Source organism: Dipteris shenzhenensis, chromosome 18, assembly GCF_047967505.1.
Source record: "Dipteris shenzhenensis isolate YYH24624 ecotype China chromosome 18, Dip_SZ_1.0, whole genome shotgun sequence".
NCBI classification, from domain to species: domain Eukaryota; kingdom Viridiplantae; phylum Streptophyta; class Polypodiopsida; order Gleicheniales; family Dipteridaceae; genus Dipteris; species Dipteris shenzhenensis.
In genome coordinates, this window is record NC_141613.1 from 26,020,848 (window position 1) to 26,038,123 (window position 17,276).

General features: G+C 40.4%; 1 protein-coding gene across 1 annotated transcript; it reads right to left on the reverse strand.

The window, feature by feature from the left end:
- Positions 1-5,414: 5,414 nt before the first annotated feature.
- Positions 5,415-8,273, reverse strand: LOC147891011 (E3 ubiquitin-protein ligase AIRP2-like). The gene is made up of 5 exons (XM_087389487.1): positions 7,324-8,273; positions 6,906-7,056; positions 6,706-6,772; positions 6,400-6,634; positions 5,415-6,216 (listed from the first exon to the last, which is right to left on the reverse strand). Exons 1-5 carry the CDS (start codon positions 7,407-7,409, stop codon positions 6,006-6,008), a joined length of 750 nt encoding a protein of 249 aa, XP_087245613.1. The 5' UTR covers positions 7,410-8,273; the 3' UTR covers positions 5,415-6,005.
- Positions 8,274-17,276: the final 9,003 nt, after the last annotated feature.

Sequence of the window (17,276 nt, forward strand, 5' to 3'; positions counted from 1 at the left end):
GTTTAGGAGAATGCAAGTGGACTTCCAGGGCCTAGAGTAATAGGTGTAAGTGAAGATCCTGTGGTGCTCCTTGCAAACTAGCCATCAGTGAAACTTGAATAGCAGAGAGCCTAGCTTTGGGAAAACGTTGGTAATGTGCTTGGCATCGGCCATGCATTTTACAAATGCAGGGAACATTGTGTATGGCAAGCTCCCATCACTCCACAAAAGGAGAGCTGGCTTGAGTAGCCCACCATGTAGCAGCTGAGAGGGCTCTCAACGAAAGCAGAACGGAAGAGGGTTAGAGAGAGGGAGAGCCAAAAGAGAGCCACTCAAGTTTTGGTGGGTGCAGAACACCCTAATTTTCTATGTCATCCATATATATATATGTGTGTGTGTGTGTTTGAGTATTGTACATAACCGGGGTTAAGGCATAGTGGCCTTTAACTCCCACAACCTCAAACTTAAAGGCCAATGTGCCTTTAAGGGAGAATAGCCAGTGAGCATACCATCCAATGCCCATCAATACACTACAATTCTCAAACCGCTGACTAGGTAGACTCTTCGTCAGCATATCTGCATAGTTATCATCTGTATGAACCTTGACAAGCTTTATGCACTTGTTCTCAAGTATCTCCTTGATGAAATGGTACGTGACCTCAATGTGTTTGGTCTTTGCATGAAAGACTGGATTGCGTGCTAGCTGAATAGCACTCATGGAATCATTATGCAATGTCGATCAAGCCATAAAGCCTCCTTGCAACCCTCTATGGCTGCAACATACTCAGCCTCTATGGTAGACAAAGCAACACACTTGTGTGCACGAGACATCCACGACATTCCACCACCTGCAAAGGTGAACACATAACCAGAAGTGGATCTCTTGCTATCCACATGCCTTGCATAGTCTGAATCTGTGTACCCAAGTACACACATCTTTCCTCTGCCAAAGTAGATGCAACTGAGCCATACAAAAATAGAAGAGAAGTGGGAGATGATTAGAAGCCACAAAACAGAGTGTAGTAATTCTCCCTCCGCCGGAGGGTCCAACTACCAAGCTTGGTGAGAGACATAGATCCGATCTAGCCTCGCCGCATGCCAAGTGCAATCGCCATGTTTATTGTGATGATGGTTGCAAACAAGTTGAGATCCTATTTAACAAAACACTAGTCTTTGTCTCAATGTCCAATATGACACTAATCGACACAGTGATGATGCAATTCTAACAAGGAGGCACATTTACATAAAGACTAAGGTGTCAAAACTCAAACAATACAACTCATTAGACAAAGACTATTTGGACTCAAAAGCAAGAAAAATCTAAACCATTAAAGAGCCAACAAAAAAGAAATGTACAATGGACCGCAACTCTAGTAATAGACCTAAGGCTTGATGTAAGATGTGACAGTTGAGAGAGAGAGAGAGAGAGAGAGAGAGAGAGAGGGTGAAAATCAATAATAAAGCTCCTTTAGGCCAAGGAATATAACTAAGGGTTTGAATCTTTTAGATCCTACAGCCCAAAAAATCTACACAACTAGGCATATCTTTTGTGCACAAGCACCCAAAAGTTTTGAGCATGTAAGCATGCTAAAATGGCTATGTCCTTTCATTAACTTTTAATAGAAAGGCATTAATAATGGACATGAGGGTTTTAAGGACTAATGCTGGAGGATAAAACCAATAGTGTGGACATAACCTCTAATGATAATAACCAACACATATGAAAATGTACAATCAATAACTTTGTAGCTGATAGGAAGTTATGAAAACTTGTTTTAGATATGATAGGTTTTGATGAAGCATTGAACAATAGGTTAATCTTAAAGCACCATCGATAGGCATCATAATAGAAGAAGGCATGCAACATTTGACAAGGATGTGTGTTCTCAATGAAAAGATTGTTGGTTCTTAATTCCAAAACATGAGCATTCATAGGAAGCCAAATAATCTTAGATAATTGGACATTTGTGAATGCTTCTTTCAAAATATAGACTTCTATTCATCAAATAAAATGTTATTGCAAATGATGTTGGTAAAATTCATCAAAGCCATTTGATTTGTATTCTTGTTCATTGTCACATTTTGATATGCATGTGCTACTTTGCTTTCCCTCTAAAGCTTTGAGCTGCTACATCTCATTTTTGCTTCAAAAAATAAATCAATGTTTTTCTCAATAATGGTGATGAGAAGTATAATGCACCATTCAATGACTTTTGTTGAAGAATAGTCCCATAGTCTTGAAGGAATAATTCTCAAATAGAAATGCATGTGATTGTGAAAACATAGATTTCATTTCCATTGCCCCTCAAGCCTTTTGAGTCACGGAATGAAGGTGGAACAAAAGAAGAGAGGGTTTGATTGCCACCCACCTAGCCCTTCTGGCCTGCCTGTTTCACCCCCTCTATCAAAATTGAATTGATGATATTTTTTTTTTGGAAGGTTTGGTTTAGTATTATTGTGGTCGTTATTGCCACATCAATGCATTTTTTCCACTTCTCCACCTACTCATGGCTTCAACCCTACTCTATACCCCGCCCCCCCCCCACACACACCATAAAAGAATTTATCTTAATGCTCTTGCATTGCACACTTCTTACTTGTCTTGTTACACATCTCCTACTAGTCACCAAGCTCCCATCTTAACTAGCTTTGCTACTTAAAATGCTCCTTGCTTTAACTAAAATACAATCCGATTAAGATGGAGTATAAATCACATAACCTGCCAATTGAACATACAAAACCATCAAGATGGTTTTACATTTATATCAATTAAATAGGGAAATAAATCAACATGACTTAAAAAATTTTCCAAAATGAACACTAATAGCATAGGATTTTGGACTTACCCACTTCCAAAACCTGCATGTTTAGTATCTAGCATGGCCCTCTCTTGTACTTAGTTCCAACTTATAAAACACCACAAAAAGTTCTAAGTATTCAAGAGTGAAATCCCTTAAAGAATCACCCTCATAAATATTCAATCTATTAATGGAAATAATCATGACACTTATGTCCATGAATACTTTCATTTGATAAGCTCTCCCAATCACCAATTGAGCTTTGACAAAGATGAAACTAACATACACCAAAAATTGGAAAGGCAGGAAGTTGTCCATGATGTTCATTTCCCACTACTTAGCTAGATATTCATTAACTAATTCAATTAGCATAATGAAAATACCTAGAAAGACCTATCAAAGGTCATATGAAGGAAGGTCTAAGATGGTTCTTAAGTCAGTACGGGTGGTTTTTAGTGTTGCTAGTTGCATATGCTACTGCCTTTTGTTAGGTTTGACTAAGGGTTTCAAGAAAACCATAAATCAATATTTTTGGTGATTTGGACTTATCTCTTTAACTTTAAATTGCAAGTACTACACCATGCACGTACATAAGTGGTGAAAGGGAGGTTGCTTACAATGGTCTACCAATATCATAGATTGAGATAATACATAGTTATAGCTCAATAAAGAAACTTTTCAAAGCAACATTCCACCTGCAAATTTTAGGATCCAATTTATATGGATTCAAGACGGTGGGCGGGGGTGAGCAACCACAGCAGCTGGGTTTTGCTTTCAATTTTGGTTCCAACCTGACACAATAGTAACAAATCTAATTTTCAAATAACAGGTTGCTTTTATGATTGTTGCCATATTGTTTCGCCTTTTGGGTGCTGCCAATCCAATGCATCTTATGAGTGGAATTTTCCTCTGCTAATATGAGCATCATCTTAGAAAGGAAAATCATCGTTGATGAGTGTATTGGTCACCCACATCTTGATGGTACAAGCAACTGGCATCACAACACCAACATTGCCTTCCATGCATATGTCAAAATGGTTTTTTACTCGAGAGCCTTGACTATCAAGTTTTGTATAGCTTTGCAGGGGTATCGAAGTGCTAGAAATGGGATGCTCGAGCATGCTACAAATCTAAGCGGATCGTATAACTGGGTGCAAGGGACATTTTCCTAAAACCTCGCACAATGCTTGAGTTTCGATTGTAGCTATAAGACACAAACGAATAGGTTGTTGCCTCTCAGAGCATAACCTATGGCTTCATACAATCCCTTCGGGTGGAGTGGAAGGGCAATATTGATAGCAACATCTGTAGATTCCATTGTATTTATTGCCTTATGTTTCAATATTGTCTTTTCATTTTGTTGTGAAGACTAACGATTCAAAATACTACTATTGATTGCTGCCTGCTAAGAGATTGAAATCAATTGCCATTGTGAAACCTCAAGCATGGCAAGGCAACGCTAACGAGTCATGCTCTAGATTCAATTTGTGAGCAATATACTACACTAGACATCGTATATGTGTTCTAATATAAAAAGCACTCTGAATAGAATTTGCAAATAATATCATCCTTTCAATGCCTTTCAATGTACATCTAAGTTGCAAGTTAAATTTGTGTCAGGTTGCAAGTTAAATTCGTAAGCACCCTGACGCTTGATTATAGATTGTGTTTACATTCATGGACCAATGTTTACTTGTAATGAATTTGGAGTAGCATCATAGATATAGGGCAATTGAACACCTAAAGGTCTTGCAAGATAATTTCGTGAATGATGAGTACATGGATCTCAACTCCTCGAGACTCTACGTTGCCTCTCTACCTCAACACATATTTAAATTGCATAAGGTTTGGGCATAGATATGCTCTTTCATCGAAATTGGAGAGCCTATCTCACTTTGGAAGAAATTCCGCAGGCCATGCTTGAGAAAGGTGGAGGATTAAGTCCATGGAGGCTTGAATAACCTCAATATATGGCTTGAACAAAGTTAAGGAGTATGATCCCTTTTAATGTTGCATAGTTTCTTAATAAATTCGAAAATTACATGAAGTGAAATTCAAGTTAATAAGAACATTTGAAATTATGTTTGTTCGCTCATCTATTATCCTCACTTCAATGCCTTTATATGCCACATGGCAAAGTTGAACAAACTGACTTAGTTGGCTCTGCAACACGGTGGAATACAAAGCATTGCCATAGCAAAGGGTTGAATTAAACGCTTGCAGCATCACAAAAATGGGAACCGGGTTTGGGTTCTCGTAATAAGAAAAATTCCCAAGCTGCCCATGAGGTTGCTTCCTACATAAACTACACCACCCATGAAACTTTGGCCTTTGAAACATTATGCGACAACCATGCTGATCTGACAAAGATCACGGGACCTTTCCATGGCTTGGAGGGGGAACATGGCAGTGACAAAAGAGAGAGGAGGCAGGGCAGTTCCCAAAGGCTGAGGGGAAAAACTGGGTGGGCTGGTGTTGGCAAGGCCATACATTGGTCACAATGGAGACATCAGGTCAAGAAGGCTTAGGGTAGGAGGGAGGGACACTGTAGAGAATGACAGTAAACCAATGCATTGTCAAATGGCAATGAAACTCTCTTTCTTGAAGGGGAACTTCATAGCTTCGGTAGTAAAACAAGGATGAACTAAAGCAATATTGAATCCCTTGGTTGAAAATTCCTTTTCAGCTTTTCTCACATTGTGGGTTCAAATCCCCAGTTGTGTTCCTGCAACTCTCTTCACAAGCTCACCACAACAGGTAAAGCACGTTGAAATTTGAATGTACTAGCACGCTCTGTTAAGATATCATATGCTGCCTTAGCCAAATAACACTTTTGTATGTGACGTCAGAAGCAAGAAAAGAAACGAATGGCTCAGCTAAAAAAAGAGCACTCTGCATCAAACTCAATTAGCTCCTCTTCTCGTTCCAGATAGCCTGCCCGTGTGACTTTATCAAGAACAGGAATGACCAAAGAAACTTTAATTGCCTACCATTTCACTAGCAGTAGTAGGCACACTTGATGAAAACTAATGAAGAGAGAGACCTCAAGTCCAATTCCCAGCACAGGCCTGACACACCACTCCTAGGTCCCAGAATGCCCATTGGACAAAGATATGTACATATATGTTTCCTATACGTTTCCTCTGCTTGTTACCCAAGGCAGAAGACAAAGGGGTGGCCAACATCTTTCCCTCTCTCATACAATGTGAGCAAAATGTATTAGTGTCTCTACAATGGACTCTTCCTTCTACCATCATATGCGTCTTTAGACACCAATAGTGGTAACTTATCAACATACATGAATAGCCTTTGAAGATTTTCACTTGTCAATGATGCTGGGTCTTTCACATCGGTATACTCTGTGTAAATCCACAAGTCCCTAGACTTTACGCGCTTCAAGCTAACCCGACAGAAAGGGCATGACAAGGAACGAGACCGCCTGCATCACTCAACAGAGCTCTTGATCAGCAAATGAAAAGTAAAAAGCAACACACATTTACAAAGAGCTGTAAAACGCTGGATTTGTGTGAGCCTGTGAGGATACTTTGGGAAGCAATGGGAGTGTCAAAATTAATACTACGTGCATAAAAAAGAAACAAAAACAAAATACATGAGAGGTTACCAATCTCTATAGCATCCGATACACATTGAGTGGTTGCAGCCAGGTAACACAATTTTGGTTACAGTCTCCAAACAAATCCCACACTCCTCTTCCCGCTCCAAGTCGACCTGTGATTTCTGTTTTGCCTCATCCTCGGACCTTTTCTTATATCTCTCCATGCAAATAGCTTTCTGCTCAAGAGTTTCCTTTTCTGTGAGGCCGCCCTCTAAGACCTGCAGAGAAGGAAGGATGTACGCTGCCAGAAGTTCGGTGAGCAAATACAAATTGTATGTCCACAAGATGATAAGGATCAGCAAAGAAACTAACCATAAAACTCCCGAAGGGTTGCTTTTCTCTCGCAAGTGGACATTGTAGTCGTCCCGTCCTTCAACACCTGAAGTCATAAGAGCGCACTGTTCTAAATGGCAATAACTTGCACCGACGACTTGAATAAAACATTTCCCCATGTAAGACTTCTGAATACGTCTGATACTTCAAAAGAGAAACAAAACCGTTTAAGAGGTCACCTTATAGATGAGGATATGCAACAGCCCGAGAGCGCCAGCCAAGCTGCAATCCGCCCAACTGACAAGACAAAGCAGAAAATGTGCAGCAGGGCAGTAATTCAACCTCATTTGTAAGCATGCCCCTTCATTTCCTCTGGGGAAGCTCAAAGCCCTGTCAAAAAAGCAGCAAGAGAAAAGCACACATGGTGAAAAAAGCGGCTGCCACGACGTGCAAGGTCGTTCGGTGCCAAGACAAGAAAAGCATGGCGACAATCGACAGCTACAATTCTTTTCTATCCGTAAGGCAGCAAATACTACTGCCCACGGTTCATGTTCTGCCTAGTGACAGGCATGGGGGAATTTTATGTAAAATTCGATGCGCAACTTATGCCCGGAGCAGGGGAGACGAAGGTCTACTACGGAGGGAACGTTGGCTCACATTGTATTTGCGTGCTGGATGTCTGCTTCCAACGATTTCAGCGACTCTTTGAAAGACTTGCCTTTCCCTGTTCCGAGTAGAATCATGTCTTCCTGCTATCGCCGCGAAGGCTTGACCAGAAAGTCTCGAAAGGATTTGATTGGTGTCAGACTAGAGAAGCTCTCCCGGAAGAATCAGTCGGGCTGTGAAAGCTGATCCTTACCATAAACCCTCGAAATTAAGGAAGAAAGCAGAGGGCCCATGGCAGAGTTAGGAAGATCTTTGGCGTCAAGCAACGATCTCCGGATGCAGGGGAGGACTTGGCTTGAAGCAACAGGAGTGGGAACTGGGTGGAGGGAAAAAGGTTGAGTGTGGGCAGAGTTCTGGGAAGTGGGTGCCGTGAATTGCAAGAGATGCTACAAAAATATGTAAGGAGGAAGAGCACGGCACGCTAAATGAAAAGCAGTGATTTGGAAGAGAGACGACTAGAAGGCGTGATGTGAGACTGAGAAGTTGCGAGACCCTACAGAAATTGAGAAGCAACAGAATTTGGGATGAGAAATTTGAGAAAACAACGTGAGATTTCGAGTGTCGGTATGAAACCAGCAGCGAGGCAAGCAAAATCCACCGCCCAGCAAACCGCCAAAGCGTCGAGCACACAGGACAGGCGGTGTGGGCATAAGCATAAGCAGAATGATAATAATAAAAGCATGAGATGGCCAGCTCGGAGAGAAGGGCATTGGGATCTGTAATCATCGGCCCATGAAGACTCAAGAGCTTGGACCCTCTCGTCGTCAGAAGAGTAAGCAGAAGAAGAAGAAGAGATCGGATAAGGCAAAAATGCGTCTTGCAGCATCATCTCAATCCTCTTCTCATCATCATCTACATCGTCCTTCAATCGTCCTATTGCATCGATAGTAAACAATTCGTCCAGCTACCTCACCATCGGACGTCCACTCGTCGCATACGAAAGCTTCCCTTCCCTTTCAAACAAAAAGAAAAAGCTTCCCCTCTGCTCCTTCTTCTCCCGTCCCCCCCCCCCCCCCTTTCCTTCTAGCCAGTCCTTTCGCCTGACACGCTCCCCCCTCCCTCTCCCTCTCCCTCTCCCTTCCTCCTCCTCTCAACCTCTCTCTCTCTCTCTCTCTCCCTCGCCCAAAAATGGTTCTTGCCAAATTTGGTCCACCCTGCCCACCACCACCTATCTTGCAGCTTCAACCGTGTGACTCGGTTACAAGTTCCCCCTCTCCCTCCTCCTCCAGCTCTCTCTCTCTCTCTCTCTCTCTCTCTCTCTCGCAGTACCTCGCCCAAAATGGTTCCTTGCCAAATTTGGCTCACCCTGCCTCCTGCATTCTGACTGCAAACCTTCCAACCCATCTTGCAGCTTCAACCGTCTGAATCGGGTTTGCCACCTCTCTCTCTCTCTCTCTCTCTCTCTCTCTCTCTCTCTCTCTGTGTCTCTCTCGCTTCAGGTTTTCACAGCAGACAGAATCTATTTTCCCGGGCAACCACCACAAGACAATTGGAGAATAGGCCTCGTCCTTGCTAAAAACGTCACTCTTCCACGTGATTCCCCACCCCTATCCTTTGTCCAATCTTCCACGCCCGTTCACGTGAACCCAGACCTTCCCGGTGGAATACACAAACCACCCGGCCTGCACGCATCTGTGCCAAAACGGGTCCATCTGACGTCCAATATGCTTCAATAATCAAAATTCCTTGGAGCATCATCTCATGGCATTGCTGATATCCATCGGCAGCAATACAGAAAACTGCGCAACAAAATCTAACAACGCTCATCTAGATTTGGTGCTTCACCTCATGGCTCAACTACTCAACAAGTGAGAAATGAATGACTTTTCTCTCTCTCTCTCTCTCTCTCTCACACACACAACTCTCGAGTCTCGACCTCCATGCCCACATCCTTCCTCCTTCGTGTCTTCAACCATTGCTTCTTCTTCTAGTTCCGCCAACCTTTTGGGCAGAGAGAGAGAGAGAGAGAGAGAGAGAGAGGGAGGGAAATAGTAAGTGAAACTTGGACCAATCCAACACCCCGCATAAAAAGGCAAAGAGTTTCTAAAATTCAAAATCCCAAGCTTCTTGAGAACTCGAATCTCCAATAAGACCAAAACAAGTTGAATACATTCAAAAGGGCCTCCCTGAAGCTGAGAGAGAAGAAGAAGAAGAAGAAGAAGAGAGAGAGAGAAAGGGGGAGAAAAAAGGGGCTATCCAAATCGAGAGACCCAATCAAATAAATCGATTGAAGTATTTTTGAGAGAAAAAAGGGGCTATCCAAATCAATCGATTGAAGTATTTTTGAGAGAAAAAAGGGGCTATCCAAATCAGGAGACCCAATCAAATAAATCGATTGAAATTTTCAAAAATACCTATTTTTCCCTTCTTAAAACGAATCGTCATCTCACTATAGCCTACCCTCTAGGGCAAGCCAAAAAAAACTACTTCAGAAATAGGAAGCACAAACCGCACAATCTATTTTGGATGTTTTTCCCATATTTTGGACGTTTTTCCCTTTGTGCATGGCTATAAAGAAATGTAACATCAATAGTAGAGAAATGTCACATCAAGTAGTTCTCAAGGGGAGGTCTCGAGCATGGGCTTTATTTCCCCTCTATTTCCCATATTCCCCCTCTACTTCCCCTCATGCAGTTGCACAACACATCCACATGAGTGGCACGACACTCCATGAGTGGGATATGCATTGAGTAGTGTTTGGGTAAGAGAATATTGGTTTTCCTTGCACCCTCACTAAAAAAGAAAGATTGAGGGTGTTATATGCTTCCCAAACATCAAAGTCGATGACCTGACCTACAAGAGTAGGTCACAATTTACCTCAGGTTATTGACTCCTCGATCCCTTTGACCTGTGAGAAGGAATGGGGCTTGGCATTATTTTTTAAAGAAAGGACTCTCAGCTAAAAGCTACCCATCATGTGGGACAAACCAACATGTGAACTAACATGATTACCTACATCACTAAGAGAGAGTTCACCATCGCCTCCAAGGCTTTGGCCTAGTGCTTTGGGCATTGGGCTTCCAATCCCTAGGTTACGGGTTCAAATCTTGGAGGTTGGGGCCTGGTGTCCTAGCATGTGGTTGGGTGTGCGTGTGTAGTGTGTGTGAGTTGACATCAGTCTTGGTGCGTGCCCCTTGATAGAACCATGGGTGGGTGAGTGTGGGGTGGGTGTGTGAAAAAAAGAAAAGAAAAAAAAGAAGAGAGAGTCCACCATCATTAAATGTTGACCTATAAGATATTAAATGTTAAAGCCATTGGGAGAAACTTGTCAAGGTACTTGAAATGCATTGGAATGGATGTGATAGAAGTTTGATGACAAGTAGCCTTCACAAAAAATAGGCTTTTATTCTCCTAGGGGCATTGCACTCTACACATTTGTGATTGTGCAAACTTTATGCATGGATCTACATCCCATAGGATGCTCAAAACTAGTACATATGTCTTTTAGAAAAGTCTTCATAAGGGCTAGGTAGTAGCCCCCCACAAGAGTTGGAGGGTTTAGTAGGCATAGCATGCATGCCCACAATCAATGGAACATGCAATTAACCTTCTAGGAAACGCCTATATGTTTGTTATTCTATCAAAATATGACCCTGAGACCTCTCAAAACTAGCATATATGGAGTCCCATCAACCTCTAGTTCCATAACTTTTATGAGGAATGGGGAGTCATGATAAGGACTAAGTGGTGGGTGGCTGCCCTCGAAAGGTGGAGATGGTTTAAGGTACAACACTTGGTTGCCAAGGGAGTGCTTCATATATGTGCGTACTTCAAGCAGGCACTCAATTAATCCTGCAAGAAGCCCCTGTATCATGATACAAGACTTTCAGCTTTGTCCTTGCCAAATCTATTAGAAGGGTGCTTTGCAAAATCATGATTTTGAATAACACCCAATAATTAAACTTAAATTGCCAATAATTGAAAATTACTTAGGAAAGAAAAAACATCAAATCATGGTATCCATAGAGGGTAGGGTTAAGAGAAAAGATGAGAATAAAGAAACAATGACATTGCATGGGTGTAATTGAGGACTACCCCTATTAAGGTTAAAACCCTCCTCAATTTCTTTATTCTAATTTATATTTGACTTGGTTATAATACTAATTTAGAGCTTTGACTGATGAAGCCAAAGCTAATATAACATAATGTCAAATATATTTCACAATCATTTCTCCTTCAATTAGAAGTCAATAACAACATAGCTACTCTAATAAAACAATGGAGAAGCCTAGTATCCAAAATCTCCAAGGTTTGTATTTGACAAGAGAATCTTTAGAATCACAGCCAAATGTAAGCGATCTTCCTTGAGATATCTGGATAAGAACTTCTAGAATCGATATTTTAAGCATCCAAAAAATGGATAAGAGAAAACCGACTATAACTACCAAATAGATGAACCTATAGGGAAACTCTATTAAGTGCTAGGAACAATCATATATTGGGTAATCCTATACCAACTGTGTGAATGAAGGGAAAAGGGATTTCTTGAGTACGAGTGTATCAAGTGTGACAAATGCATAGTAAGGCCCTTGCTTGAAAAGTTTCTTTCAGCAAGAACATGCACTTGGGACAATAGGAGTGCATGGGGATGCAAGATGGATGCAAGAAAGAGTGAGCAACAACTAGGAGTCAAACACCTTTTGAGCAAAGAAGCATAAAGCATAAAGTTTTAGCAAACCAAGGCTTTTTTCAAGTAAAAAAGCTAAAATTATTAACTAAACATTAAGTAGCTAATTGGAATTAACTATAGGTCAATTAACTTGATCTAATTGAGTCAAATTTTAGAACTAGTTAAGATGTTTTTATTTGAACTAGAGACCTTATAAAAACTAGCCCCATGAGCCCTCTACCCATGAACACATTCAGGCTCATAACTTGAGCTAGAAGAATGATTGCACCAATAAGAAGATCTCTATATGATTTAACTGATGGCAAGTAAGTGATCAAGTTCTATCTAAATATCTAACCTAAACTCTCAAAATGATTAATGGTTTTGAAGTTCCCTACAACCTCATAGGTTTGCCTCCTTCATCTGACTTTGCTTCAATCAAGTATCACTAAGCAACACACCAAGGCTCACCTCCAAGGCTTGATTGAAGGTGTGACGAATAGCTAATAGGTATTGTGTACATAAACCTATAGATATGCAAAGCATTTCAATCTTGCATGGCATATTAATTTGTGATTAGATCATGGGTGATCTAATAATAGATAGAAAAGTCTGAGAGTAGTTGGAAGACTCATAATCCACTATATGGTTCACATGCAAAAGCTTATCACATGCAGACGCTTTTAAGCATCTTGTGACCTATGGAGACCTAGTTGAGCACTATACAAACTATCAAAATTATGGCTACCCTTAACCACCACCATAACAAATATGGTGCAACCAAGCATTTGAGTTCTATCTCTAGAATTATCACCTAGAATGAGAAACTTGAACCTAATCAAACCATAGATAAGAGCAAGCAATACAAAGAAACCATATCCATAAGGGTTAATCTAGCAAACTCATTTGTAAGCCATAGGTTAACCACCCCCCATTTAGAGGACTAGCCCAAAGCTCTTCAGCTTGAAGGTCAAGTCATGTGTCCCATATTGCACATGCCCTTCCACCCAAGCTACTATCATAGGTCAACCAGGTCCACGTCCCTAAGGACCAACCTGTGTGTGTGTGTGAGTGCGTGCATGCATGCATGCATACATACATATATATTTTGTGTATGTGTGTGTGTTTCCACCACACACACACACACACACACACACACACACACACACACACATACTCTTTCTCTCTCTCTCTCTCTCTCTCTCTCTCTCTCTCTCTCTCTCTCTCTCTCTCTCTCTCTCTCTCTCTCTCTCTCTCTCTCTCTCTCTCTCTCTCTATTTATCTATCTATCTATCTCTATATATATACATACATACATAGACACACACTCATGCACACGACGTGTGCGCATGCGCATGCACACACACACACACACACACACACACACACACATATATATATATATATATATAGAGAGAGAGAGAGAGAGAGAGGTAGTTTTGGTTGATTTTTGGATTTGGCATAAATTAATGAGTGTTGGCAAGATTGTGGTGAATTCATCTCCTTATTTACATAATTGTTAGTTTGAGTGTGTGCTAGTTAGTGAGAAGGTTAATGGGGAATTGATGTCGGCACACAGTGTTGAGGTGGCTCTTATTGACTTGAAACTCTTGTGCAATTCAAAGTATTGGACTCTAGCTTGCTCTGCTTGTATAGGAATCTATTCTCGAAGTGGGTTTGTGCGCCGATTCTCCTGTCATTGAACTCAATCCAAAGAACATAGGGGTTTGTGTTTGTTTGGGAGTCCTTGAAGATCTCGTATGCTCCGTTTGACAAGCCCATTGTTGATGTTCACGTTGCTAGAGAAAATCTTAACAATCATGCCTAGTTCAAGCCTTATCATTTTGTGCAATCTTCCAATAGTGTTGGGGTCATTTGGTATGGATATTGTTTTGCTACACGTTCTATGGCAAATGTCTTTTGCTGTGAACACGTGTGGAGGTGTGCTTAGGAAGTTGACATGTCATTGTTGCCTTTGTCTTTAGAAGCGTTTGTATAGAAAGGTGTGCCATTGTTTGTTTTGTGTTTGGGTGTTAGACACACAATTTGTTTAATGTGGAGAGGCTATTAGCAGAGTGCTCACCCAAAAAGAAGATAGCATTAATATTTTTGTAAAACGCTCCAATAAAATTTATGAGTCTTTGGTTGGACTTGCTTGGCATGAATTACCACAAATTATAATATCTACACCTTCAAAAGACTCCCAGTGATTGTGATTTAGTATGCATGGCTATGAGCATCTTTTTACGTATCAAGACACCTGATTGAGGGTGATTAGTTCCATGTCTCTATAGAATGTCTTTAGAGTTTTTCTATAGAAATACTTGTGTAGTTGGGGATGTCATAAGGGGAAGGTGGAGGGCCAAGAGTATGTGTGCTGCTTTGCATGTGTATGCAAGTTGTAGTGCCCTAGGCAAGTTGAAGCTCGACGTTTCTTTGTGTGAGTAGTTACGAAGTAGCACGTACACTATGAGAAATAGTTGGAATGTTTTCCCTGTGCTTGCATAGCTTAACAAAAACAAGTGCAAGAGAAAGTTGTTTCAATGCATTTTTTAAACATTATATCATCCAAAATCATACATTGCTCTGAGTTACATTTTTAAACCATGGCATAGTAATTAGTGTTTGACATGACCCTATACATATGTTGTTGAGGTTGGTGGAATTGATTTTATTTGACATGTAAAGTTCATTTCTCTTCCAGGATTAAATGCATGAACATTGTTTTTAGAGTTTTATTGCGAAAGCGTTTGCATAGTGCTTATTGATAGCATTGGCAAGGAAGTAATTTTATTAAATTTTTTACGATTGGCCTCTATCATGTTGCTTGCATGGCTGTACATGTCATGCCATGTCGGAAACACATCACTCAATGAATGCTCGCTGGAGGAAATAAGCAAGAAAAGCAACCAAATCTCCCTATAATGGTTCTTAGGGTCCTTGGTTTTGCTGTAGTTGTTGAATCACATAATCTTTGCTCATTTTCACTCTCTCTCTTGTTCTTCATTATTGTGTATTGGCTAGAAAATGTCATGAGGCATATGTGCTATAGGCTTGTTTTCTATTGGAGATACTTTGATAATGATGTCATCAAATAAAATGTTGGTGCTTGATGGGTTCATCCTCTCTAGCTATGCATGATGTTTCAATAGCAAGGTGCATTCGCTAGGAGTGCTCATATTAAAGTATACAAATTCTCTAGTTGTGCTTGTGGGCGATAGTGATAGCAACAAATAAATAGCTTTGTATGCATTAATGCGTTACATGTTCAATAGTTCATTTCCCACTTTGTGAAAACACTCATTGGCAGATGCTCTTTCTTGTAGGCATTGGGCATTGGGAGAGGACATCCTTTACTGCTTCGCTTGTGTCTTTGTCAATCTTAGTGATGTATGTAGCGCAGTATGAAAAGGCTCTATATGGGTTTACAATGATCAATGTTTACACCCCATAGTTTTTACATGGTCGGATTGAAACTTATTAGCAAACATGTCTTTTGGTTGTGTTTAAAAAAATTATGTAGGCTATATGGTGGATGCTTGTAAGGCCAGAGCATTTTGTTCTTTGTTAAATCTAAGTTTTTAAAAGAATGCATCAAAATCCAATCGCAAAGCTGATTGCTCCAATAGGAATGCCGTGATGTGCTCGAAGTTATCTTTGTGGAACTTCGTAGTTGTTGTTGAAGTCTTGAGACATTACAAAAATTTTGGACTAAAGAAGGGGCCCTTTGGAGAATTACTAAAATATTAGAGGCTTGGATAAGGGAATATGGTATCCATGAAGGAGATTATGCCATGTGGACTTTTCTATAACAGAGGCTCCCTAAATCTAGGGGAAATTTTAGTTTTTTTTCAAAATGCCCCAAAAAACGTAATTGGTGCTTCACAATAAAAAATTATCTTTGGCAGGCTTGCCTTGACCATGTCAGGCCTCCTTGTTTTCCTCTAATGGCAAACTACCCCTAGCTAGAACTATGCGCACGTTTCCCATTTGGTTCAACCATCCCAAAATTTGACTTCCTAACCAGCTCTCTCCCTATTCTCTCTCTTTCAAAACATTTCAAACATTCATTCCCGCTACTTTCTAGCAGAGCTGGTTTCAAAATATCTTCATTCCACTCTTGATTAGTTATTCTCTTTCCTCTTTGCTCATGTTTTTCCTCCACATTTGAAAATCTCTCAGAAACTTTTGCCCAAGTTTTGCTCATCGCTCTTCTCTTCCATTCATTCTCTACTTATTTCACTCTCTGTTAGAAACCAAAGTTACAACCTATATCTGATTGGAAGGAGTGAGAAAAACGAGTGATCTCTCATTTTTGCTTCTTTTCTTACCTTTTTGGAGTATAGAGAGTCAACTCCTCAAGTTGTGACCTAAATCTACTCGAAAGGCGGATGTTCTATCATTTTTGGCTCTTTTTCTACCTTTTTGGAGTATAGAGAATCAACTCTAGAAGAAGGAACACATACTTTCTAGGTAATGAAGTGATTTTGCCTTGAAAGTTTTGTCTGTATTAAGTAGATATGTTTTTGTATCACACTTTGTCTATATGTTTGTTACAAAAGACAAGGAAGAGGGAGAGATTGAGGTAGATGATATTTAAAACTACAAGATGATTTTTGACACTTTTTTCTGGTATAGGAGGGATAGATAGAGGAAGAGAGAGAGAGAGAGAGATAGAGAGAGAGAGAGAGAGAGAGATTATTTTGAACTGCTATGTTTTTTTCTATTTGATAGGATGAGTGAGGGAGAGAGACATAAAATAGTCGTTTGTTTCTTCATTAGTATAGGAGGGAGGGAGGGAGAGAGAGAGAGAGAGAGAGAGAGAGAGAGAGAGAGAGAGAGAGAGAGAGATTATATTTGAAATTGCTATGTTTTTTTATCTGTTTGAGGGGATGAGTGAGGGGGAGAGATAGAAAATAGTTGTTTGTTTCTTTGCTAGTATAGAAGGGGTAGATAGAGGAAGGGAAGAGAGAGAGAGAGATTATATTTCAAATTGCTATGTTTTCTTACGTTGAGGGGATGATTGAGGGAGAGAGATAGAGCAAATTGCTAAGTTTTAGAAGTATTTGAGAAAAAAGAAAGAAAAAGAGATCCTAATCAAAGAGTTTTGGGAGGGAGAGAGAGAGTGATATGATATTGATAATGTTTTCTTTGTTTCTAGAGAAACAGAGCAAGAAGAGAGCATATCTTAAACTAAGTATTTCAAAATAATTTGATGTTTGTTTGTGTGAGGGGTACCTTGGAAGACATGCTGAGAGAGAGAGAGAGAAGTAATCTATGTTTTTTGAAATAATATTTTGTTTGTTTTTGTGAGAGGTTTAGTTAAATAGGGGGG

Bases quoted from the DNA above. Each gene is read 5' to 3' on its own strand.
- LOC147891011 (XM_087389487.1), bottom strand. From the start codon at position 7,409: ATGATTCTACTCGGAACAGGGAAAGGCAAGTCTTTCAAAGAGTCGCTG. The intron at 6,773-6,905 runs GTGACCTCTTAA...TTATGACTTCAG, and splicing joins TGCATATCCTCATCTATAAG to GTGTTGAAGGACGGGACGAC. The intron at 6,217-6,399 runs GTAACCTCTCAT...TGAGTGATGCAG, and splicing joins ATCGGATGCTATAGAGATTG to GCGGTCTCGTTCCTTGTCAT.